This window comes from Myripristis murdjan, chromosome 19 (assembly GCF_902150065.1).
Source record: "Myripristis murdjan chromosome 19, fMyrMur1.1, whole genome shotgun sequence".
Lineage (NCBI taxonomy): Eukaryota > Metazoa > Chordata > Actinopteri > Holocentriformes > Holocentridae > Myripristis > Myripristis murdjan.
In genome coordinates, this window is record NC_043998.1 from 12229288 (window position 1) to 12252970 (window position 23683).

Sequence of the window (23683 nt, forward strand, 5' to 3'; positions counted from 1 at the left end):
CAGCTAAGAGCGAGAGCTAATGAAACTGGCGCCGCCCGCTTCACAGAGATGAACCTTCACTCACACATCATTCAACAACAAAAATATATGAAAAAAACGACTAAAATAATCACAAACTAGGCAAAACATTACCAAAAACTGACGTTGCTACTTGGAAGAATCTGACATGTTTATGTCGTTGCCATGGATACAGGTGGCGCGAGAGCCTTGGAATAAATATGCAGTATTCTGTTAGTTAGACAGCACGTAACTGACAGTCTACAGAATAATCTCAATCTAGTCTGTATCTATAATCTAAAAATCTGTACTAATATACTACAAATATATCTTATAGTATATTGTAGCTATATATATAACATATTCTAGGTATTATGTAGCTGGATATACTATACGATACAAGCCTGCATATAAATGTATTGGGTTATTTTTAAAGAATGGCTTGTTTTTGGTGAAACTAATTATTAAGTAATTAATTAAATATGGTTTGGTGAACTGATGCCTTGCCTGTCTGCATCCACTGGGCGTTGTCAATAATAAATCAATTTTTTTTGCACTTGCGTTCAAGTAACCCAAGTCCACGGATCGCTGCGGTTGATTATATTTGGGGATTTGATGCTAAAATCTGCATTATATTTTCATCTGGATGATAAGAGACCAGTTTTTAAAGCGCCGGGGAAATAACTAAGAGGGGCAGATGAAGAGCGACACCGGAAGGGGAACAAAGTGGTGAGGCTGTTGCTAGGATACGGAGCAATGGAAACACGAGCAGCGAAACTACATGAGCAAACCAGCACTTCTAAAACTTGATTTCTTTTTCACCACGAAATTATAGTTGTATTTTTCCGAATTAACTGTCAACACCTGGCGTTAGTGCAGAAGTGTGCGGCTTGACTCAAGAAACAAAATGAACTTGGAGGCGAAAATAAAGGTACAGCGAGCAAGAGCCAACTTCCAATAGAGCTAGCTTCATATTTTTAGCAAAGCAGCAATGTAAATACATGATATTGTTGTTTTTGTTTTTGTTGTTGTTATTAACATTCGTAGTAATGGTAGTAGTGTCATTATTTTGTTGTTTTGTAGTTACCACATGACCTGAAACCTAAAATCTTGCTATGGTGAGTATCATATTAGTACTCAAATATTAATTTTGAATATATACGTTGCTTTTTCTGTCATTTGTAAGTTTTTCATGTAATTTTTTGCTCTGACTGTCTCTCTTGGCTGTCCTCAGGGCAGATGTAAGCTACAATGACATGGAGGAGATTGACAGCATGTGGACCATTCCTGACTTGGAGAGGTATATCTGCTCTGATTTATGCCTACTAACACATCAGTGCATTTAGCCCAGGCATGTTTTTGTGTCTGTTTAGTCACATTATTCTCTTGGTGATACAGGGCTCTGTGCGGCGTGTTTTGTGTGGACGTCCCTGAGCCAAAGAGAGGAGTCCTGCTGGAGCTGTATGTCCACACTGTGCTGTTCTGCAGAGAGAGCAGCCTCAACCGAGAACAAACATCTGCCCTCCTGTCCATCATCAAGTGCATCCACCAGGCTAACACCGGTAGAGTTGGCAGGCTTTGAACAATATGTTAATATACTAATATTTAACTCTACCACTGGGAAAATGTTTATTCAGTGGATTCGGTAGCAAGTTCATCTTCCTACTGCTGTGTGATTTACCTGCTTTGTAATCTGAGATATTGGGATATGTTTGAAACTCTTTCCCTACAGAAACCACCTTCAACAACATGGAGCAGTGTTTTGAATACTGCGGTGAGCTTCTACTCTGTCACTCAGTCAGGGTGTGTAAACCAATCACTAATAGCTGTCTGTTTAGTTATTTTCAACCCATAATGTCATTTCAGCAGCCAACAATTTCCATATGTGATGCTTGAACGTTTTTTTTTTTTGTTTGTTTGTTTGTTTTTGTTTTGATGTGTATCTGTCCTGACCGCTGCAGCGACCTCCCTTTAGCGTCAGTCTCTTCAGCTCTGAGGAGGTGACTCATATCTTAAAGTACATCTACAACACCTACATCAGACACCACAAGCTCTACAAATATATTTTCACTCCTCAGGTAATGATGAAAAAGTTTGCAACCGTGAACTGATGGAAAACTTAGCAGTTGAAACTTCTGCCATCTTGCACCATCTTCCATTTTTGTTGCTTCCTTTCGCTTAAGTGCTGATAAAGTTTAATCAGAGGGATTCATACTGAAGAGCTTGCATGATTCATACAAAGTGTTTGTTATTTATGCATTACTGTAGGTACAACTTGATCTGTCTTTGGTTTACTCTGGGATGCCGGAGGAAGATGACACTACCATGGAGGACTCTGCTGCTCCAGGTATTAACATTGCACAGGGATCAGCACGTTTTATAAAGCCAATTTCAAAACTTTTTAAAAACCTTCCACCGCTATCTGGAAGTAAATTTAGGATCAGTTTTAAAAATTAGACTGAAGAAAGCTGGCAAAACAAACTTATTTCCACTTGAACATAGTGAATAAAAGCTCCGAAACTACAAATGGTCAGTATAAAGTAGGGCACCAGGAAATAAATGTTAAGGGTCATGAAGTCCAGCTGTGTTTTCATAAAACAGACACATTATACACCCAGTGGCCACTTTATCAGGCCCACCTGTACAATCTAATGCAGTTCATGTGTAAATTTAATTCATTGTTAATTACTGAGGTTGTAGTTTGCAGAGGCCTTGAACAGGACATTATATTGAGGTGTTTCTAATTTTTTGTCCCCCCCTATTGATATTCATGAATGGGACAGAATAGTGGAAACAGCTCTCAATAAAATGCAGTCCAGTACAACAGCAGCATTAACTATGAGCTCAATGCCAAACATAGAACTGAATGAACACCTCTATTACTGTGACAAAAAGAAAACCTGAGTATTATAGGCATCAGGAAAGTAAACTTTATGGCAGAATATTTATATTGGATTGTATTAGATTGTGCATGTGGACCTAATAACATGGCCACCGAGTGTGTATTATACTATTAAACCAATTCTGTATTAATCTAAGAGTTGACATGCAGTGCAAAGAAAGCTGTTACTGCAGGGTAAAAAAACAAAAACAAAAAACCTGACGTCTAGTAACTATGTAAGACACTGAATACCTTTCAAGGCCGTACATTTAGAAGATCTGACTTTTTCATACTTTTCAAGGACCTGCAAATACCCTGAGTTATAAAAAAAATGACTTGTTGTACCTCACTCAGAGACAGAGTCAGAAGCAGCACAAGAGAAAGAGCGTCTTCCCGAAACACAGGAAACAGTCACCACAGAGCCTGAGGGAGCCACACTGGGTATGGCTCACAAGTCATCTGACGAATGAGAGTAATTGAGCACAAATGACTTGATTAATCAAATACCTTCTGTTATTACTTGTGGTAACTGTAACTGTTGGTTCATTTGTTGTCTTTCAGGTTCCAGGTCAGAGCTGAGGGCAATGATAGAGCAGGAGTTCAGAGAGGAGATGATGCTCGTGTTTGGCCAGCTAGAGCAGCAACTCAAAGATCACACAGATCAGCTCAGCAGCACACTGGCTCCTCTACAGCCCAATCTCCACGGCAAAAAATAATGCATACTTTTATTAACCTTCTTACACATATAAAGCATCAGTAAGTCACTCTGTCGATGCATAAACACATACAAAAGAAAACAGAAAACTCAAACTCAGATATTAGTTTTATTAGGATTAATAAAACTATTTTCTCCATGTAGTTATTTGTACAACTTTTGTACATTGCTCATGCATAGAGGCAGGTTGTTTTAGGAGACATAGCATTCAGTAAACTGTAGTTTGAGCTGAGTAAGGAATGCTATTGGTTAGTTGCAACAGGAAATACAGTCAAACAGTCTTCACAGTTTCTCTTAGTGGGTTCACTATGGAGGAATGTCTGCATGCATGGTAGTAGCATGATTTTCTGACAAAGGCATTCCAACACTGTACTTGAAGGTTTCAGAAATATTGTTACATTCTTGATTGAGTCCATTGATATTCATCAGCAACACTTTATGTTAAATGCGGCCTATGTTCCTGAAAACTGGGCCTAGCACCTATAATTATCTGTTAAATAATTAATTACAGTGCATTAACATTTTCAGCCACACCATGCTTAGAAATCCACACTCTCCTCAGTTACAACGGATGGTCAAGAGCTTAAAAAAAAAAAAAAAAAACTTGATCACACATAAGACAGCTTTATGTGTTGTATAAACAGATTGTGCAATGTGTTCTGTACTGCATTAAAGTGGCATTGCAAATATTGTTTTCTACAGCCGTTACGACCTGACTTGAAGAGTTTCAAATAGCCACGTCTTTGACCCACCAAGTCAGATCAAAAAATAGATATGGAATATGAAATCATGCACCCTTAGCTATTATTTAGAATAAATAACAGGGCCACGGTGCACATTAAGGCATACAAACGCCCCAGTCCCTGAATTCCTCATCTTGTACATTATCTGCAGTAAACAGAATGACTTGACCAGACGTACACTGACAGGGAAACAACAGCACATGCAAGTGGTAACACTATTCAGTGACATAAAAACCAAAGCAGTTAGAGATAAGGTTGACCTTTAAATTTCAAAGTCCTCCAGGCCCAGCAGCATGATCTTAGCTGTGTTCTGGAAGAGCGCGGCCCGGTTCTGCTGCTCGCCTTTCTTCACCCAGTGTCCGTAGATGCGGAAGGCACAGCCGTCGATGAGTTTGCGGACCCCGCGGATGGAGTAAGGGTCTCTCGCCAGGACCTCCCGGGTCAGAGGCCGGGCCCTGCGGTAACGACTGTACATCCTGATGCAGGCCAGCACGCTCACTATCAAGACCTGAGGAGGCAGCAGGGAACATTACAACAGTAACATCCAAATTTGGAAGATTTTGTACTTCTTGAAAGCATAGTGTGGCAAACCCATTCTTTAAGGCAGTTAACTTTGATTCAATAAAATGGAGCCGGATAATGCATCTCACCCTAAACGTCCTTCGTGGACTGAAAAGCCGCACATCCCTCTGGTACAGTCTGAAGAAGGGATGGGCTAAGGCCTGTTCAGCAGTCAGACGCAGAGCCGGGTCCACCACCAGCAACCGGGATATCTGAGCATCACACACAGTGATTTTCAAAATAAACACAGCCTTTACAGAACTGAGCAAATGCACTTTTATATATTTGAGAAACCTGACATTAGGATCTTTATATTGCACTAAAAAAAGTCTAAAATAGGCATCAACCATTCTTCATAAGAGCATATATTTAAAGATGAATGAAGTGATGAATTTATTTTGATTTTGTTTATGACACAGGAAGCTGTCCAGCCAGTCTTTACTGCACTAAAATAAAATGTAGTTCACTGCAGCATCAATGCAGCATATGTACTTAAACAGGAAAGTTTACAGAGTGTGGTCTTACCAGGTCTTTGACAGTGTCAGACCTGTCATCCCACTCTGGGGAGCTGAACTGATAGCGACCCTCCATGATCATCCTAAGCATCAGCATCTGTTTGCGATGCCAGAATGGCGGTGAGCCAGCCAGTAAGGTGAAAAGAATCACTCCACATGCCCAGCTTAGCAAAAAAAAGGTACATTAAAAAAAAATTAAGCAGGAGTTAGAGATAAGCTTCGAGCGAAGGCTTGACAAAATGTATTACTGGCAAAAGAAATGAACTTACAGATCCACCTCTTTCCCATAGCCTGGGTGCATCTCATCCATGGAGCACTTCAGGATTTCAGGAGCCAGGTAACCAGGCGTCCCACAGAGCTCTCATTTATTGGAACAAAAGACAAATTAAGGTTTACCTCTGTCTGTATAGATTATATAAATGCTTTGCAATGGAAATGCTCTACAGAAATCCTGTTTAATATTGATCTAGAGTCGTCCGTCTTGTTTGAGATTACCTCTGAGATTCTCTCCGGGCTGCAGCTGCACAGAGAACCCAAAGTCAGAGAGCTTGATATGGCCCTGGTCGTCCAGCAGGATGTTCTCAGGCTTCAGGTCCCGGTGGACGATATTGAAGGAGTGGAGGTACTGGACAGCCTCCAGCAGAGCTCGCATCATGCTCCTGCAGCAGGGATGGGTTTTAATAAGGCAGGAGTTCAGTCAAATGTTACTGACACTGAAACAATTGGAATATTGTTGCATTTAATTTGCTGATGGAGTGTGTTCACCTGGTTTCCTTTTCACTCAGAGTGACCTTTTCTGTGAGGTAGTCAAACAGCTCCCCTCTCCTCATGCTGACAGAACAACAGCAACAGTCAGTGATGACATGAATCCAACATAGCTCCCATAAACACTAAAATAACTGTTTTGGGGGAAATGAAAGAGACTGATCCATACACAAATTATTTTCCTTCATACTCACAGGTCAAACACCAAAAAGATGAAGGTTGTCGACTCATAGGAATCAATGAGAGTGACTGAGGGATAAAAGAAAAACTGTTTAACGATACTGCGCTCTTCATGACAAAGATCAGCAAGTCAGTTTGTTGATGTATAAAAACAGAAAAAAAAATGTGAAAAATCAAACTTATTGGAATTCATTGTAATAACAATAATAATAGGGCTGAGCGATATATTGTGTGATATTGGCAGGTTCTTGTAGGAAATACAGCATGAGGTAAACTGAAGACTGAGCTGAGCATGTGGGAGGCCGGTGGAGAGGAGTGCCAACGTACTGATAGAGGAGTGTCCCTTCACCATGTTGAGAACCTGGATCTCCTTCAGTGTGGAGGTTTTCACCTCCTCCAGCTGCTGGGCTGTCATCTTCTCTGCTGTAATCTCTATAATCTTCACAGCCAGCTCCTGTCCGGTTTGTCTGTGCACACACCTGCGCACCACGCTGCTCACACCCCTGAAGCAGGACATGTGGATTACACAGCCATAGGCTTTAAGCTCACATAATCAATGATTACTGACGTTTACATTTTGTTTTCCTAAGTGGACTCACCTGCCAATCACCTCCTTAGGATCATACTTCTGGTAGAACTCCTTGGCCCCCACCCAGTCTGGCAGCTCATCTCCAACAACTATGTCTTTGGTCATGGTAGCAGAGTCTGGATCTGTAACAACACCAGGACTCATTTTAGAAGAGTGCTGCACAGATATTGTTAATTAGGGAAGCAGGGATGTTAGGAAACAGGAACAATCGCCTGTTTTTTTCAACATAAGTCACCACAAAGACATAAAAAATTAAATGCATCTGTAGGCTGATGTTTTTATGCGTGTAAAGCTTTCTTTTTAGATTTTGTTTCCTGCAGCCCAGTTGCTTGTTGCCGTGTCTTTGCTGTGGCCTTGGCTTCGCAGGCTCACCGTGTCCATACCCGGAAATCACTTACCATGCAGGCAAAAATACCGAGAATAGAGGACGCCAAGTGAAGTATCAGACTAGTAATCCCATCACAGTCCGAGCAAACAAAAGTTGGCCATAACTGTGTGCAATCTTAACGCTGATTCTATGAAACTGGCTAATGTTAGCGGGAGCCGCTGATTTGTTTACATTCTAGTCACATTTCTTGAAACTTCTCTTTCCCCGCCGAGGCAGCACTGCCCCCTGGAGGCCGGAGTCAAGAAATACAAGACACCGACGTGTCTTTTACTGTATTTTATGGAATATTTCATCGTTGTAAATAAAATAAAATAAAATCAGGTACGTACCAATAAGGTCCAACCATTTACACAGTTTTTCATTTTTTAAATTATATTCTTGACTGGAAATATTTAGCTTTGTTTTTTTTTTTTTTCCTACCGGAAGTGCAACTCCGTCACCTCCTGTAGCTGCTAGATGTTTTACGGTTTCAATTGCTGCTTGTGAAGGTTTGTAATTTTTTTGGTCAGGAAATAGTTCATATATTCAATCAAAGAGCTGCTCTAAAGACAGTTTACACTTGTATTTCATGGCCACTGAAGAAAACCGCCGACCAATCATTTAATGTAGCCATAAAAAGGCGATGTTTAGCTCCCAGTTCGCAAAATTAGCATAGCTCGCTTAGCAAGTTTGCTAACGTGAGCTGAACATGTATCGCTACGATTTAATGTAGATTTTAACGGTCCAGCTCGTGGCCCCTCATCATGGCAGTCGACTTTACGCTTCAGGGATAGATACTTTAATTTTTACACGACAGGATGAGTGTTTTCACTGAGAGTTGAAGCCAGTATTTCCGAACCTGTGGTACAAGCTAATTCATTCATTTGATAACGATGCATGGGTGTTGCCTGTAACTCTCAGTCTGTATTCTCCTGTGATGTTTCTCAGCAGAGGCAGAGATGTCAGGTGCTGGTGGAGGGAAGCGGCCCTCGGGAGGGGACAGCCCCCCTGGCCCACCTGAGAAGAAGAGCAAAAAGGAAGAGAAGACCACCACCACTCTCATCGAGCCCATACGCATAGGGGGTGTTTCCTCCACGGTTAGTCTTTGGTTCATGATGCTTATTAGTATCTCAACCAATATGTGTAATCAGTCTCAGTGGGTCGACATTCCAGGTCACAGATTCCCTCTGTCTTCATGTCTGTGTGTATGCCGGGTCTTGCAGGAGGAGATGGACATGAAGGTGATCCAGTTCAAAAACAAGAAGCTGTGCGAGCGCTTGGAGCAGAGGCAGGCCATGGAGGATGAGCTGCGAGAGAAAATAGAGAAGCTGGAGAAAAGACAAGCAACTGATGACACCACTCTGCTGATTGTCAACCGCTATTGGTCACAGGTGCCTTTGTGCTTTCCACATGTACAGAATAAGTCATTGTGTAGGTGCACTGCTGTAATGCCTGCTGAAGGATCTTACAAGGTGCACTAGACATCTCTGTATAGTGTTCAGGATTAGTATGGTGAACTATGTAAAAATAAAAATCCTTCTTTTAAAAACTTCTTTTAATCTTTTTCTCTCTAACTTGCAGTTGGAAGAGAGTGTTCACGTTCTGCGCCAGCGCATCAAGCCAGAAGCTTCTACGACACCTGCCCCTGACCTTCCCTCTGCCCCTCTCCCTGAACCTGTCCCGATGGAGGAAGATGGGGTGATTCCACCGCCACCAGCCCCAGCCGTGCCTCCACCTCCACTCCCAGAGGGGCAGAATGAGGAGGAGCAGGCAGAGCAGCAGCAGGAGCAGCAGGAGCCTCCTCCTCCTGATGGGTTAGAAGAGTCTTTGACGCCCACAGACGTGCCACAGGGATCAGCAACAGGTAAGGAGGGTTTTCAGTGTCAAGGTTTTTCTCCTAACCTCCTCGATCACTGATGGATTTTGTCCCATGGCATGAGATCAGCAGCCAAATTCATGTTTCTCAGAGAGTTGACCAAGTCTGTTATCAGTAATGCATGATACTGCAGAAAATACTTGTACATTTTTGTTTTCTTTCGTTTATTAAGTAGCATCTCAGTTAGTTAAAAGTAACTAGCAATTCAGTTATTTTGTTTGGTTAACATAAGTAAGAATATGCACACACACTTACTGACATTCAAGAAGACAAGATGGTTATCTGATTGTCTCTCTAGCTTCAATGGTTGGTCTGAGTGTTTAAAATATATTTCTTGTGAGTGCATGCAAAAGTGGTGTTTGGCATGTAGTGTTTCAAAAGTCAGATTGCATCTACACTTCAGGAACAGTGACAGGGGAAAGACAGGGAAGTAGACAGCTTTGGAAAGAAGAAATCATAATTTCAGTGAAAAAGCAAGGAAATTAGAGTTAGGAAAGACAATGGGAAGAGAGCGAGAGAAAGAGCACCAAAATTACTGAGTTGATTAAATAAATTACTGAAATGTCATGTTAAAGGAGTTAACTAAGTGTTAGAGTTGTGAAGGAAGTGATTCTCAGTTTCTCTGACTTGCACAGACAGGCTGTTCTAGCAGATGGTCTGGAGAAATTAGGGACATAATACCGCCTTGTTTCTGAGCAATCCCACAACACAAAGTCTTGTGTCTTTCTTCACTAGAGATTCTTGTTTTGACATGTGACTTTGCCAAATACTTTTTCGTTACAAGCTTAATCTGTCAGTCACTTCTGCCAGCTTCACTAACGTGTCTTATCTTACCAGATTCCGTTTTTTTTTTTTTTTTTTTTTTGGGATACACAATTTCCATTTATTTCTGATAATACTGGCGTTTTAACGATTTCATCTTGTTGCTGCCAGCTATCAATATTCTAACCCAGCCACCCCCTGTTGTGCAGACGCACCGCCACCGCCTCCTCCCCTAAGTGAAAATGCCAAGGCCTTCCTGGCCACGCTGGACCACAGCAGTGAGGAGGAGCTCACGCTGCAGCTGCAGGAACGCATGCAGTTCAGCAAAGAGGCCGTTTCCTGCCTGGTCTGTGTCTTCGACAGGCTGCACAGCCGCATTGATGAGCTCTGCAACCGCGTCCAGGCTGCAGGTAACTGTGGAGGCATGACTGTTTCTGATATAATCATACACGATGCATCATTGGCATGCACAGTTAGGGCCTGGCGATATATTGATGTAATAATGATATTGTGGTAATAGCGCAAAAGTTGCATATATTGTAACATGGTGATATGGCATAAGTGACGTCTTTCCCTGTTTTTAAAGGCTGCATTACAATACAGGGATGCAATTTTTGAACTTATTAGACAGTTGTAGCTGTTTTATTATTTGCCTCTACCTGCTTGGTCATCATATCCATGTTGCTAATGGTTGTCTATTACATATTAAGAAAGCACTAAAAATCTTGACAATATCATCACTATAACGATATTAAATATATGATGTTTGATTTTGTCTATGTGGCCTGGTTCTATGCACAGTTTGGTGCTACTAAGCTGGTCTTCCTTTGCAGTGTGTGAGGATGACAGCCAGTCTGACACTACCAGTCTGAACCGTAATCTGCTGGAGGAGAATGGCCGCCTCCAGGACCTGGCCTCCTTCCTGCAGGGCCGACACCACAAGATGTCCATGGAGGTGGGTTGTTTTTGGCGCTGGGCACGGGTGTCTGCGTGTACGATGAATATTTGTGTGTGTGTGTGTGTGTGTGTCGGAGAAAGAGACAGAGTGTGTAAGTGAGAAGATTGTACAAATGTCCACAAGACCCTAAATAAATTATTCCCTCATACCAATGTAGCTCTGTTTCACATCTTTTCATTGTCTCTAATAGACAGGATGACAGTTTCATTCTGTTGGCACTGATGAAGCAACTTCTGTCATGTCTCATCTTCCCCCCAGTACAATGAGCTGGTCGACAAGGTGACCAGCTCTGAGACCAAGGTGTCTGAGATGGAGACGACCGTGGAGGACCTGCAGTGGGACATCGAGAAACTCCGCAAGAGGGAACAGAAGCTCAACAAACATCTAGCTGAAGCGCTGGAGCAGGTGTGTTTGCACAATACTGAGCGTGCTAAACAGTAGGGGTTAAGAGCCAAACTGTTCAGTACACAATACACCATACAAAGTTGTGGTTGGATCTCCAGGGCAACTGAGAGTTAGCCGACTGTGAGTGTTCATTATATTTTGGACTGGAACATGAAAAGTGCAGTGCTACAAACGCATCCACTGTATAAGAGCCATACAACCACACACTGAGCTGATGAATTGATGAATATACTAAACATATTTTTATGTTTGTTTTAAATAGTCTAAGTAGACTTTTGCCTTTGAAAGAATGTGTTAATTTCATATTGGTATCCCCTATCTGAATGAAAAAAATTTTATTTTTGCAAATTAGACAAAATACAGAGAACACAGAGAACATATTCTTGGGATAACCGCAGTGCAAACCTAACCGTGGGTTTATTGAACCGTTTCAGCCCTATTACATATGTATCTTTGTGTTTTTGTGAGTGTTTATCAGCACGACGGCATACACACCCAACTGTGTTATCGCTGTTGTTCCTCTCTTACACATCACTGGACAGTGATAGGGCTGTAAGCACCAAAGTGTGACAAGCCAGCTGTTGCTATTGATGCATAATATCCTGCTATCCGTGTGTGCACTGACAGTGCTATTGCTTCTGTTTTAATAAAATAAGCTTTATCTGAATAATGTGATTATGGGATGGATGTAGCCAAGTCTATGGTCTGTTTTTGTACTGTTGTCCTTTCATGTGTTTTTTCCCCTCTAACCATCCTGTTGCTCTTGTCCTGTACTTATACTGGCTCCGCTGTCTTGTTGCAGCTGAACTCTGGATACAACAGCTCTGGCAGCTCAGGTGGGCTACCTGGAGGCCAGATTACTCTCAACATTCAGAAGGTGAGTATTCATAGCTGGTATATTTTTTCCCAGCTGTGTTTATTTATTTTCTACAGCATAATCCCAATTTTGTTTATTGACTTCAGGCCTTAGATGTAAACCTTGAGTAAACCCTTAAACTTCTTTATTATTTTGTACAGTAAATGTAATAATAATACACTTGGAGATAAAGGATGATATACTGGTAAAGCTACGTTTTTACTCAATGCATTTCACCTGTCTGTTTCCATCTCAGTTTGAGAGTCTGAATGCAGAGTTGGAGCAGAACCAGGAGTTAGCTAACAGCCGCATGGCAGACCTGGAGAAACTGCAGCTGGAGCTCCAGGAGGCTGTGAGGGAGAGCGAGAAGCTCAAGGTAGGGCTGTCGTCCCTGGGTGTTGTACTGGTATCTGTACTTTTACTAGTATCTGTCAGTATGCTAAAAGGCGCCAGTTACAAGTCCTTTAAAACATATCAAGTCCCATTTTTGCATTGTAATTTTCATTATCACTAAAAAAACATTAAAACAATGATGATATGTTTGAACAAACATGTTTTCTTACATCTGGAGAATATGATATGCCAGAGCATGTCTGTAGCGCCACAGTATTTAATGTATAATTGTATTTTGCCAAGTATTTTGCTTTTATCAACAGACTGCAGCTTCTGTGATTTGGATATTGCACTTGGTTATATTGCCATTTTGGTAATATTTCAATTAATTGCTCAGCCCTAGTCAATCCAGTGTGGCGTTAGGTTTCCATATGTCAGCCTTCTTCTATGATCCTCATCTTCATCCCCTTTTGTCAGATGGACCTGAAGAATATTCCTGAGGAGGTTGTGAAGGAGACCCCGGAGTACAAGTGTCTCCAGTCCCAGTTCTCCCTGCTGTACAATGAGTCTCTTGGTGTGAAGACCCAGCTGGACGAGGCGCGGGCGCTGCTGCTCACTGCCAAGAACACCCACCTCAGACAGATTGAGCACATGGAGGTAAGTCTTGGGCCAAATTTGTGTGAAGGTTCTCCCTTGAAGAAAAATAACACTTAATACTAATCTACTGTACTGCTGCAGTTTCAGCAAAAGCAGGCGGGCAGATATTAAGGTAATGTTATGATAAAGCTATTTAAAGCAGAGATTTTCAGTCTTGGTCGCCAGTGCTTGGAGCTCTGCTGGTTTTCATTCTAGCCATGTAATCAGTCAGTGATTTACACCAGGACACCAGGTGAATGTAATTAATTATATTATCTAAACTAAATGCCTTCAAAGGTCTTGCATTAAAAGCCTTAAATTCAATTTAGAGATCTTAAAATTGTGGCAGTTCCTTTCATTGTTTTTCTTGTGAGAAATCCACCCAGTCACGCAGTCTTACTGTTTGATTGGTCTACAGTTGTTTTCATTTTCATGTGTGTTTCATTTGTGAAACTGAGCTTATAATTCACTCTAACTAGCATTAAAGTATTTTAATAGTCTTAAATTTAACTTGATGGATATTGCAGACACCTGCACAGCAGACAAGTGACCTTGTAAATAAGTTTGTCAGCTGTCAGTGTGAAAGGGGAATTAGTGAATATTTGGTCAACAATGCCTTACTGTTCATGTGTTCAGAGTGACGAGCTGTCCCTCCAGAAGAAGCTGCGGACCGACGTCATCCAGTTGGAGGACACGCTGGCCCAGGTGCGCAAAGAGTATGAGATGCTGCGCATCGAGTTTGAGCAGAACCTGGCAGCCAACGAGCAAGCAGGTACCATCCAAAGAAAAATCCTATGAATCACTCTATTCATAAGCAAGGTAAAAAGCCAGAGTGTGGTGTGTGAGTTTAGGTTGGAACTAAACTGAAAAACACATCACAGGTGCTGAGGTAGTCGTTTATAGATCATATGTTTATTGTTGTTTTGTTTGTTTCTGTCTGTCTTGTCCCACATCTGTAACTAAGCCCAAGTTATGGTTCAAGTTTAGGTTCTATTGCTAAAAATGCTTTTATGCTTTTCTTCACTTGCAGTGGTGGTAACTTGCTTGCTGTGGGGGTGCACCACTGTTACATGACTACAGTGTCTGCGTCACTTGTTAAAGATATTTGTATGTAACCTAGATTCTGACAAACAAAAGCTGGCCCTCTGTTGGCCAAATGTAAATTTATCAGGTCAGATTCACCGCGGGACCTGATTGATGTTGTATCACATGTGACACCATCTGCTAGTCTGCTACATCTTATTCCCACTAAATTCCTCATAGACATTATATGGGCTACAGACTCTACTTTTCTCCCCAAAACGACTTAGTAAGGCTGTAATATGTGCAACTTTGTTTCCAAGTTTTGTTTTTCCCCACATTTTTTGGAGTGTGCTGTCAGACCACCTCTTTTCATTTCACTTCTGATGGACTGGAATGTGGTCTGTTTTTTTTTTTTTTTTTTTTTTTGTCAACAACGTGGTACTGATTCAACTTTCACTATTCAAATTAATGCATTGACGGACCCTTCACAACAGATTTTTTTCTAGGGATGATCATCTCTGTTTCTCTGATCATATGTGATGGGCTTCAAGGCCCAAAGTTTGGGGTGAATATTGATTTCTGTCAACATTATCAGCATCCTTTTAATGTCATGCTGGTGTTCAATAATAAAATCTAAAATCTAGCAGTCATCTATACCTATCAGTCACTCTCATTGGGTGAAGCTGTTGTTAAGAAGTGGATGTCCCAAAACTTGATACAACTAATGTTAGACAGAAGCTTGTTTTTGGAGCCTGCAAACATCACTTGGTATTTAAATTGCACATCGGGATAGGTGCTGGGTTGAATGAAATCATGTAGGCCATTTATTTATTTATAGACAGTGTTTCAGGCCACTCAGGACTTACCTGATGAAGGCTTGAGTGGCCTGAAATGTTGTTTATAAATTCAGAAATTGTTTACCATGTAGATAAGTGTGCGGGTTTACTTATGTCACTAATGCTTTTTTTCTTTTCCTACTTTGACTTACATCCTCTTGATTCCTTGATTCCTGTATTTTAAGAGAGCTTTGAGATGTTGGCATCCTTTAATGTTGTAAAGCAGTCTGACATAGTCATGCGGGGTCCTCCTGGTCTTTTATCGTCTACGTTCACTGGATCTTTGTGTCTGGAGCTTAGGCTGCCAAAATCTGGTGTCTGGTAGATCATATCTTTAAGCGTGGGCTTTCATGTGGTTTATTGTAATTTTCTGTCTTTAGTCAATTTTCCAGGTTCTTGTTTATGTTCGGTGTAGTCTTTTTTCATAAAGCTCTCGGTAACAGAATTTGAAAAATGCTCATTGATGATTTTTATTACGTTCCTGTTTGTTTGAAGATCCTTTTACCTGTACCAGTTTAGGGGTCGTATGCCGTTGTTTCATTTTTTTTTTATTGCATTTGGCAGCTGACAGTGACATCTAAACCTTTCTGACTGTTTTCTTGTCTTCTGCTCAATCAGATAACATCAGTGTGGGAACAGTGTGTAATTACACCGTTTGTATCATGTCCTCACAACCGTTTGGCCTTGATGTTGAGCTTGTAAATCACAGTGACTCAAAACTAAAACACTTGCTCACTCTCTTAGGACCAATCAACAGGGAGATGCGACACTTAATCAGCAGTCTCCAAAACCACAACCTCCAGCTGAAAGGCGATGTGCAGCGCTACAAAAGGAAACTGCGAGAAACACAGATGGAGATCAACAAGGTGAGGTATCATTCACAGTCGTGCGATGTGAACTCATCAGTTTCACTGAGGTGCACAAAGCTGTTCCCAAACAATACTGCGGCAGTAGAAATACACATTTCCACTAGCCCTAAGAGCATTGCTCCCCAGCATTCACGGTGTATTAAAAATGACATCCTAAGTTGCATTTGAATAATAATGAAATAATTTTAATGCTTTTTGAACAGCTGCGGTGCCAGAGTGGCGACACAGGAGTTTTGATCCTGGAAGAGACGACAAGCGACGGCATGGATGTGAAGAAAGAGGAAGATGAGGATCAGGAGGAGGAGGAGGAGAGGAGGAAGGAGCTGGAGAGGCAGCGGGCTCGGGAGAGAGAGAGGGAGACTGAGAGAGAGCGAGAGAGGGAGCGCGAGAGGGAGAGGCAGCGCAGTGAGGAGCTGAAGAGGAAGGACTCTGACACACTGAAGATGCTCAGAGGGGAACTCAAGTAGATTATGTTCTTCTCAACTCCAACTTTATTTTTAAGAAAGCATGTAGTCTTTGGCCTTATTCACACTTTTGCTTGAAAATACTGTTGCTCACACAGTTCAGAGTCTCATAGTTGACCGACAAAATAGACAGTCAAAATAAAGTTGTCTGCATTTTTTCCATATCTGCCATCTGACTGGTTACAAACTGCACACAGAGGCTTGACACTATCAAGCATCACAAAAAAGCAAACAACAAACCAACACTGTTCATGTTTTGTGCAGCTAGTTGCTGTTGGTTTTGTTCTGCAGGTCAGCAGTAAGTGCTGATCTGTAATGCCAGCAACAATGTCATTAAACAAATGTGTGAACGTGGGTTTAGCACACTCAATTGATGGCAAATGATGATATGTCAGGTCAGTTGAAGGTCTTATGTCCTCACTAACCTGTTCAATTATGTCCTCCCAGGAAAGCCCAGGAGTCCCAGAAAGAGATGAAGTTGTTGTTGGACATGTACAAGTCTGCCCCAAAGGAGCAGAGGGACAAAGTCCAGCTCATGGCAGCCGAGCGCAAATCCAAAGCTGAGGTTTGTTCACTTTTACACCAAGGTGACACCTTGAACATGAGCAGAAATCCCAAACTGCATATTTCACCTTCAAGTTTCACCTTCAGGTTAAACACAGCATTCTGCCCCAGTGGTCTGTTATTACAACTACACTATGAACATTAGTCCAATCAAAAAGATTGTGATTTTACTGGTAATTTATCATATTGCACAGTTTAATGCAACACTGAGGTTTGGATTGCCTTCCTTAACAAGTAGAGCATGTCCTGAGTCATCACGCCTACATGGGTCACATATTTGCAGGTGACCCATTTACATATCTGCCTATGAGAGCCAAAGTCAATTACTGTTAACGCTGGGCTCAAATCCTGAAGGTTTGTGTAAAAAGGTTATCAGACACAGTTCCTTTTGGTATGTAACAGAAAGGTGTTCATGAGCTGCTTATACGAACACTTTCAAACAGGTTGTTTAGTGTACACTCCAAGTTGAGTTATTTATCGTCTGTCTCTACTCTGGAACGATGCAGGTGGATGAGTTGAGGGTGCGTGTGCGAGAGCTGGAGGAGAGGGAAAGGAAGGAAAGCAAGAAGCTGGCTGATGAAGACGCCCTGAGGAAGATCAGAGTAGCCGAGGAGACCATTGATCATCTGCAGAAGAAGCTTGCTGCTACTAAACAGGTATGTCTTTGTTCCTTGCTCATATCAGAGGGTGTAACTGGGTTAGGTTGAAATGAAACTGCCACCTGCTCAAGCAGGTGGCTGAGCACATGCTTGTGTCCTCTTTACCTCTGTCTTGGTATTCTTTCCACTCTAATGAGGAAGATTGTAGCGGATTTCATTTTTTGCCAGCAAGGTGATGAGAAAACTATTTGCTCGTTGACCTTTTCGCAACGGTGTTAATTAGGGCTTGTTCATGTACAGAAACGATATGCAAATAAAGTAACACATAATTTAAGTGCGAATGAAATGTCAGCCTTTTTTCACTTCCTAAACTTTTATGCCTTTTCAGCACTACAAGAAATGAGATAATGGCGTAAACAGCGACAAGTACTTAAACAAATAAACATAACAAGCGAACGGACGATTAAGCTTCAGTTCTCTTTGAGAAAACTTAAGTTTTAATCCTTTGAGGCCACAGCATCTATCGATATAAATAGGCCAGCTGTGTTAAGAACGAAAGTGGTGCAGTAAGCAAGCATCACCCTGGTGTATAAAAGAGCTGCTCCTAATCTTACCTGACTGACTAGCAAAGAGGAAATGAAAGCTCATGTTAAAGCCTGTAATTTGACTCTAATCATCTGGTGAACTTGCGGCTGCAGAGTCGACCTACAGCTTTTACACTCCAGCGTTGCTGAGAGTGTTTACCAGCAGAACCTAAAACACATCTGCCAAACTCTCCCGTTTTGTTTTGTCTGTGTATTTTTGTAAGTGAGATTTTACATTTATTCTTTAATCTGCCTGTGATTTTAGAAAAATATCAGACCTAAAAAAGAGAACTAAGCATGATTCTATGTATTTTTTGAATGATTTTTGAGAGACTTGATGTTTCTTGCACAGGAACAGTTCATCCCATGTAACTGTCAGCAACCCATAACCTGGAGTTGCGATGCATTTCTTGCATGCATACATCCAGTCCACTCCTTTCTCTACTTTCACAACATTGAACACACAATACTGAAGCCAATCTGGTCAGTCCTCACTATTATCAAAACCTATGTTGAGGAACATCTTAAAAAATATCTTGTGTCACATGATATGAGGTTGAAAACACAGATCAGGTCTGAACTTGCTGATGATTTCATTTCATAACCTCCTTGCCGTGCAAATGTGTTTGAGGTGAGATAATGTTGTGGAATTTCATTACAAATTTTCAAAAACGAAGGGATTGAGATAGAGGACCATTGTGGCGAAGAGACATTATTAAAACCTGATGTTATGGGGGTCAAAACATGTCATTGTAATGATATAATCTGAGCTGCATGAATTGTGGATACACCCATGCTACAAAATGTAATAATCATGTCTACTTCATGACACTCCTTAAGATGCTGACCCTGTGGCCACCTTGAATTTGATATCACTCGCCCTCACGTGGTTATTATCAGACATGAGGCAGAAAACAAGTTAATATGGAGCACGCTGTCTTCACACAACTTGTCTTTAACACAAATTAAGAGTTTTCATCCTGTAAATGTCTATGTCTACAAGAAAATGGATTAAGACAGCAAAAAAGATGTTTTTTTTTCAGGAGTTGTGTATATCCATGTGTCATTTCTGATGGAGAGTCCTGCTTTCCTGAATTCATTCTTGTTTTGGTACATCCCATATATAAAGAAATAATCTAGGTAACATGCTTGGTGATTCATTAGGAGTGAAATCCAGCCTGTTATGTTGCCTTTCACTTCATGTTTCACTTTTCACCTTCTGTCCTTTCCTTTTTGTGCGTACAGTATCTATAAATAATGGACAGATACTTCAAAGTTTACTCTGCACGCGGGACGGGGGAATTGAGATCACTCGCTGCGTGCTGCCCTTGTGTATTACAAAGGGTGTGTTCCCGTCAAGCATGTTTAGAGCTGCTCTGTCAAACAGGGCTGACACTCATTCATGTTGATGGATGTTTGAACTCCAGAGAAGGTGAAGTGTAACAAAGAGTGCAAATAAGTCCATTATGCTCGACTTCACCCACTCCCCAGCTGACAAAATGTAATCTCGCAGGATAACAGGGTACTTTGTCCAATAAACAAGCAACTTCTGACTTTGGGTTACAAGCCCTGCTTCACTTTTAATTTGGTTGTGTGAACATAGAACCAATACAAAAAAGAAAACTTCAGCTATAGTTTAACTGCAGAAATTAAAGTATGTGTGATCACACAGATGCAGTCGATTGTCAGATTGTTGGAATCACTCAAAATATAGTGTTGGATACATTGGAGAAAAATCTTTTGTAACTTTCTTTGTCCAGTTACATAACATACCCACATTAGATAATGTATGCAACGTTTCTTACAACACAAGAACATCTGTGACCCCTGCTTGACGACTGTGTGTGACTGCAGGAGGAGGAGGCCCTGCTGAGTGAGATGGACGTGACAGGCCAGGCCTTCGAAGACATGCAGGAGCAGAACAGCCGCTTGCTGCAGCAGCTGAGGGAGAAGGATGATGCCAACTTCAAGCTGATGAGTGAGCGGATCAAATCCAACCAGATCTACAAGCTGCTGAAGGAGGAGAAGGAAGAGCTGGCCGACCAGGTTCTCACCTTCAAAACCCAGGTAAAAGACTTCTGCTGACAGGGCCATTGTTTTGTTGTGTTGAGGTATTCAAGCATTGACTCCCTACTGTCGCTGCCTCTCAGGTTGATGCACAGCTGCTGGTCGTACAGAAGCTAGAGGAGAAAGAGGGCATCCTCCAGAGCTCACTGGCCGCTCTGGAAAAAGAGCTGGGTGTGCGGACACAAGCGCTAGAGCTGAACAAGAGGAAGGTGGGTTGAGAAATACAATCCATCATAATCACCTCCAGGCCTAAATCTCAGAAGCCGAGGCAAATATCACCAATTTTATTTTGCCTACATTGTTAAACGGCCACTGTTACAGCGCTGGAATCTCATCATTATTGTTTTTTATTGAGTGTGTCCAGTTTCTTCCCTGCTCCAGGCGGTGGAAGCTGCCCAGCTGGCAGAGGACCTGAAGGTGCAGCTGGAGCACACCCAGGCCAAGCTGAAGGAGATCCAGGTCTCCGTGGCTGAGAATCGCACTGCACGAGAGAGGGAGAGCGGCAACCTCAAACGAGCACAGGTACGTCGAATTTTGGCACTGGGGGATATTCCTCATCAGAGTTCAGACTGGAGAGGCAAGTCAGGAGTTTGTGTTTGAGGGGGTTGTGGCTGTAACAGCTCGTCCACTGATGCCTTCTAGGAGGATCTGTCCAGGCTGAGGAGGAAGCTGGAGAAACAGAAGAAGGTCGAGGTTTACACCGATGCTGATGAGATCCTGCAAGAGGAGATCAACCAGTACAAGGTGAGAAAAAAAACATTGACATACCGTCAGAGGGATTACATCTTCCACCTCTCACATCTGTCAGAGAAGTGGCATTTAGTAATTCATGACTTGAACTTCCATCCAAGGAATTGCAACAACATCGACAGATCTCTGGCACAGCCTATGATAGATTGCAAAAATATAAAAGTCACAGTTTCACAACAGACAAGCAGAAATCAAATGAACATCTAGTTGAAATGCAAAATATTTCAGATTTTTTGGCCCGAGACTGAAATATGCTGCAATATCAGTCACTGACTCTTAGCATCATCCACCATGTTAAAGCAGAAATCCCAGCAGCCTGCAGAGTTATGACTGAGTCAGTGGTATTGATCAGGAATCCCACATTATTATAGTGATCTTGTGTCATGGGACAAGATATTTTGTAATTAATATGTTGTTGGTAGCTTTTACAAGCTAAAAAGAAACGACAATATATGGTAGACACATAACACAAATCACAATCAGTACTCAAAAGCTGTAAAGTACAGTACAACAGAAAATATACTTTGGCAAATACTCATAACTATAAGAAAAGGGAGGTAAAAGGTTAGACAAAGGAGGACATTGCAGCATATATATTGTAACCATTTTAACAAAAGCAAAATATAAAATTGATTATGGCTTTTCTTTGATTCTTGGTGTCATCTGGTGTCCATTTAAAAGAAAATGCAAATATTTTCCTGCTTAAAAAGACACTTTGACACTTGATTCTTGAACTAATACAGGAAGAAAATCACTTGTATGCTGCTATTTTCTGTAAGGTAGAAGGGCAGACTGCCACCAGTAAATATTTTATTTGATGCACCTTTTTAAATATTAACCAGTGACTGCTGGCTATAGTAGGAAATGATAAACAGCCATTATTTGGTTTATATAAACTCTCTCTCTCTTTCATCAGGCCAAGCTGCGCTGCCCCTGCTGCAACACGCGAGACAAGGAGACAGTGCTCACCAAGTGTTTCCACGTGTTCTGCTACGAATGTCTGAAGACCCGGTACGACACCCGGCAGAGGAAATGCCCCAAGTGCAACTGTGCCTTCGGAGCCAACGACTTCCACCGCATCTACATCACCTAATTTCACCTAGAGACACTGGAGAGAGAGGGAAGTAGACAGAACCAAAGGAGAGAAAAGTAGAGACATGAGAGATGAACCGAGGATGTGTTCAAAGAGACAGACTTTTCTTGGGGAACATCACAGGCTTGTGTTTTCCCATTTTAATCTCTCTCTCTTTGGAAAGACTTGTTTTACCACGTCGTTGCCAGTTGGTGCTTAAGTTTATGACCAAACCGATAGTGAGACTTCTGACTGAGTGAAAGTGTCGTGCTGTAGTTAATAAAACACACTTGTTTGTACACACGTTGATAATTCCCATATGTTGATGCCCTGCACTGTTTTTCCTGTCTTGTCTTTGCAGTTCTTGCCAATGTTAAACATCTCCACTTTTAATTAACTAGGCCCACCTGTTTAATAACTGAGAGTTTTTAATGTATTTAAAAAACAAACAAACAAACAAAAAACCCCTTCAGTAGTACATGGTTGGTCTTCCTAACGTTGTTTGGATCATTTTGTCCTGCTGCTGGTCTTGGAAATCCTGTGAATTCAGTTTGTTCTCAACTTGATAAGCATCTGTGTATTCAACTAAAGATGCTTTTATTATTACATAAAAAAACCACATTTCTCTAAATCCTTTGGTTAGGTTACAGTATTAACAATGCTTAAGAGACGACAGCTTAGTTTGGCACCCAGTCAGCACATACAGGAGTGTTTGGATCACCTTGGGCAAGGTCCTCAGTGTGTGTTCATCCTGTTACCATGGTTCCTGCTGGAGAGTTTGACACAACATCTGCAGCTTATAGTGCCTCATTACTGATGAAATCACTCCAGTGGAAAGTCAGCTCATATGGGTGTCCTTAGTGGGCTGAGCTACTCTGGGTCCTCCTAGACTACTTTACTAAAGGTTACCGTGACAGTCAAGTAGAAAAACATCTGTTTAACAACATGGTTCTGGCCTAATTGAACCAATGAAACCTCTTTTCCTCTGTTCTGATGATGTGAGCTATTTAATAAGACTTTGGTCAGCGTCTGTTTGACGTTAGCTCTTGTGGGAAAGGCAGTTCACACCATGTAGCACACTTAAAAGCTTCCAGGCTGCTGCTGCAAAAAACGGAGCCTGTGATGTGAAAAAAAAAAAATCTTAATCATGCACTGGGGAAAGTAAGACCTCCGCATAATTTTGATGTTATGTAGAAGGTATGTCTGAATGTCTAGATTGGAAATGGTAGGTGGGCTGTGGTTGTTTTCTCATTTGAACATGCATAACCTGACATAAATAAATCACAAGAGTTTTCATTTTTCTGTGCTGATAATTTGTATGCGAGGCAGCACACAGCAGATGTTGTGTAATTGCTGTTGGTCTTCATTACTGAGCTGAGAGAAGCGCTGAAAGGGGGCCAGCATGGTTGCACTTGAGGCATGCGTCCACTGGCTTTGTTGTTGCATTTTTGTGAAGCAGGCTACACCCCGGTCCCAGACTGCTGCTCCACCACCACCACCCTGCACTGCGTCAGGGACCCCGCATATTCAAATGTGTACTTTTTTAAACGCCACATTATCATTGTGTGCGAGGCAACAGCTGGAGCGAGAGATCACTCAAGTGCAGAGCGATAAAGACTCCCTTCTAGACCGGCCAGAATTTCCCACTAGTGTGAAATGCAAATATCTATACTTTAAATGTCTTTTGACTCAAGCCTTAAGTTATTGTTCCTCTTC

The 23683-nt window shown here is 41.7% G+C and overlaps 3 protein-coding genes across 4 annotated transcripts; 2 read left to right on the forward strand and 1 right to left on the reverse strand.

The window, feature by feature from the left end:
* The first annotated feature begins 79 nt into the window (after positions 1 to 79).
* On the forward strand, positions 80 to 4282 carry cfap119 (cilia and flagella associated protein 119). The gene is made up of 9 exons (XM_030077451.1): positions 80 to 928; positions 1081 to 1115; positions 1232 to 1297; positions 1396 to 1559; positions 1730 to 1800; positions 1959 to 2075; positions 2266 to 2344; positions 3233 to 3319; positions 3440 to 4282. The coding sequence occupies exons 1-9, from the start codon at positions 905 to 907 to the stop codon at positions 3592 to 3594; spliced, it is 798 nt and encodes a 265-aa protein (XP_029933311.1). The 5' UTR covers positions 80 to 904; the 3' UTR covers positions 3595 to 4282.
* phkg2 (phosphorylase kinase, gamma 2 (testis)) lies at positions 3942 to 7536 on the reverse strand. The gene is made up of 10 exons (XM_030077450.1): positions 7345 to 7536; positions 6957 to 7068; positions 6685 to 6860; positions 6372 to 6426; positions 6178 to 6243; positions 5908 to 6071; positions 5682 to 5772; positions 5423 to 5576; positions 4987 to 5109; positions 3942 to 4844 (listed from the first exon to the last, which is right to left on the reverse strand). The coding sequence occupies exons 2-10, from the start codon at positions 7049 to 7051 to the stop codon at positions 4599 to 4601; spliced, it is 1170 nt and encodes a 389-aa protein (XP_029933310.1). The 5' UTR covers positions 7052 to 7068; positions 7345 to 7536; the 3' UTR covers positions 3942 to 4598.
* Positions 7537 to 7760: 224 nt separating this feature from the next.
* rnf40 (ring finger protein 40) lies at positions 7761 to 23263 on the forward strand. 2 transcript variants are annotated; one of them, XM_030077448.1, is made up of 20 exons: positions 7761 to 7822; positions 8262 to 8410; positions 8537 to 8704; positions 8895 to 9177; positions 10161 to 10361; positions 10785 to 10906; positions 11168 to 11314; positions 12117 to 12191; positions 12427 to 12546; positions 12981 to 13160; positions 13776 to 13911; positions 15743 to 15864; positions 16071 to 16330; positions 16779 to 16896; positions 17402 to 17551; positions 19933 to 20145; positions 20229 to 20354; positions 20527 to 20667; positions 20788 to 20889; positions 21812 to 23263. In XM_030077448.1, the coding sequence occupies exons 2-20, from the start codon at positions 8273 to 8275 to the stop codon at positions 21986 to 21988; spliced, it is 2979 nt and encodes a 992-aa protein (XP_029933308.1). In that variant the 5' UTR covers positions 7761 to 7822; positions 8262 to 8272; the 3' UTR covers positions 21989 to 23263. The 2 variants fall into 2 exon arrangements, with proteins under 2 accessions (XP_029933308.1, XP_029933309.1); XM_030077449.1 differs by having other exon boundaries at positions 7767 to 7822; positions 8265 to 8410.
* Positions 23264 to 23683: the final 420 nt, after the last annotated feature.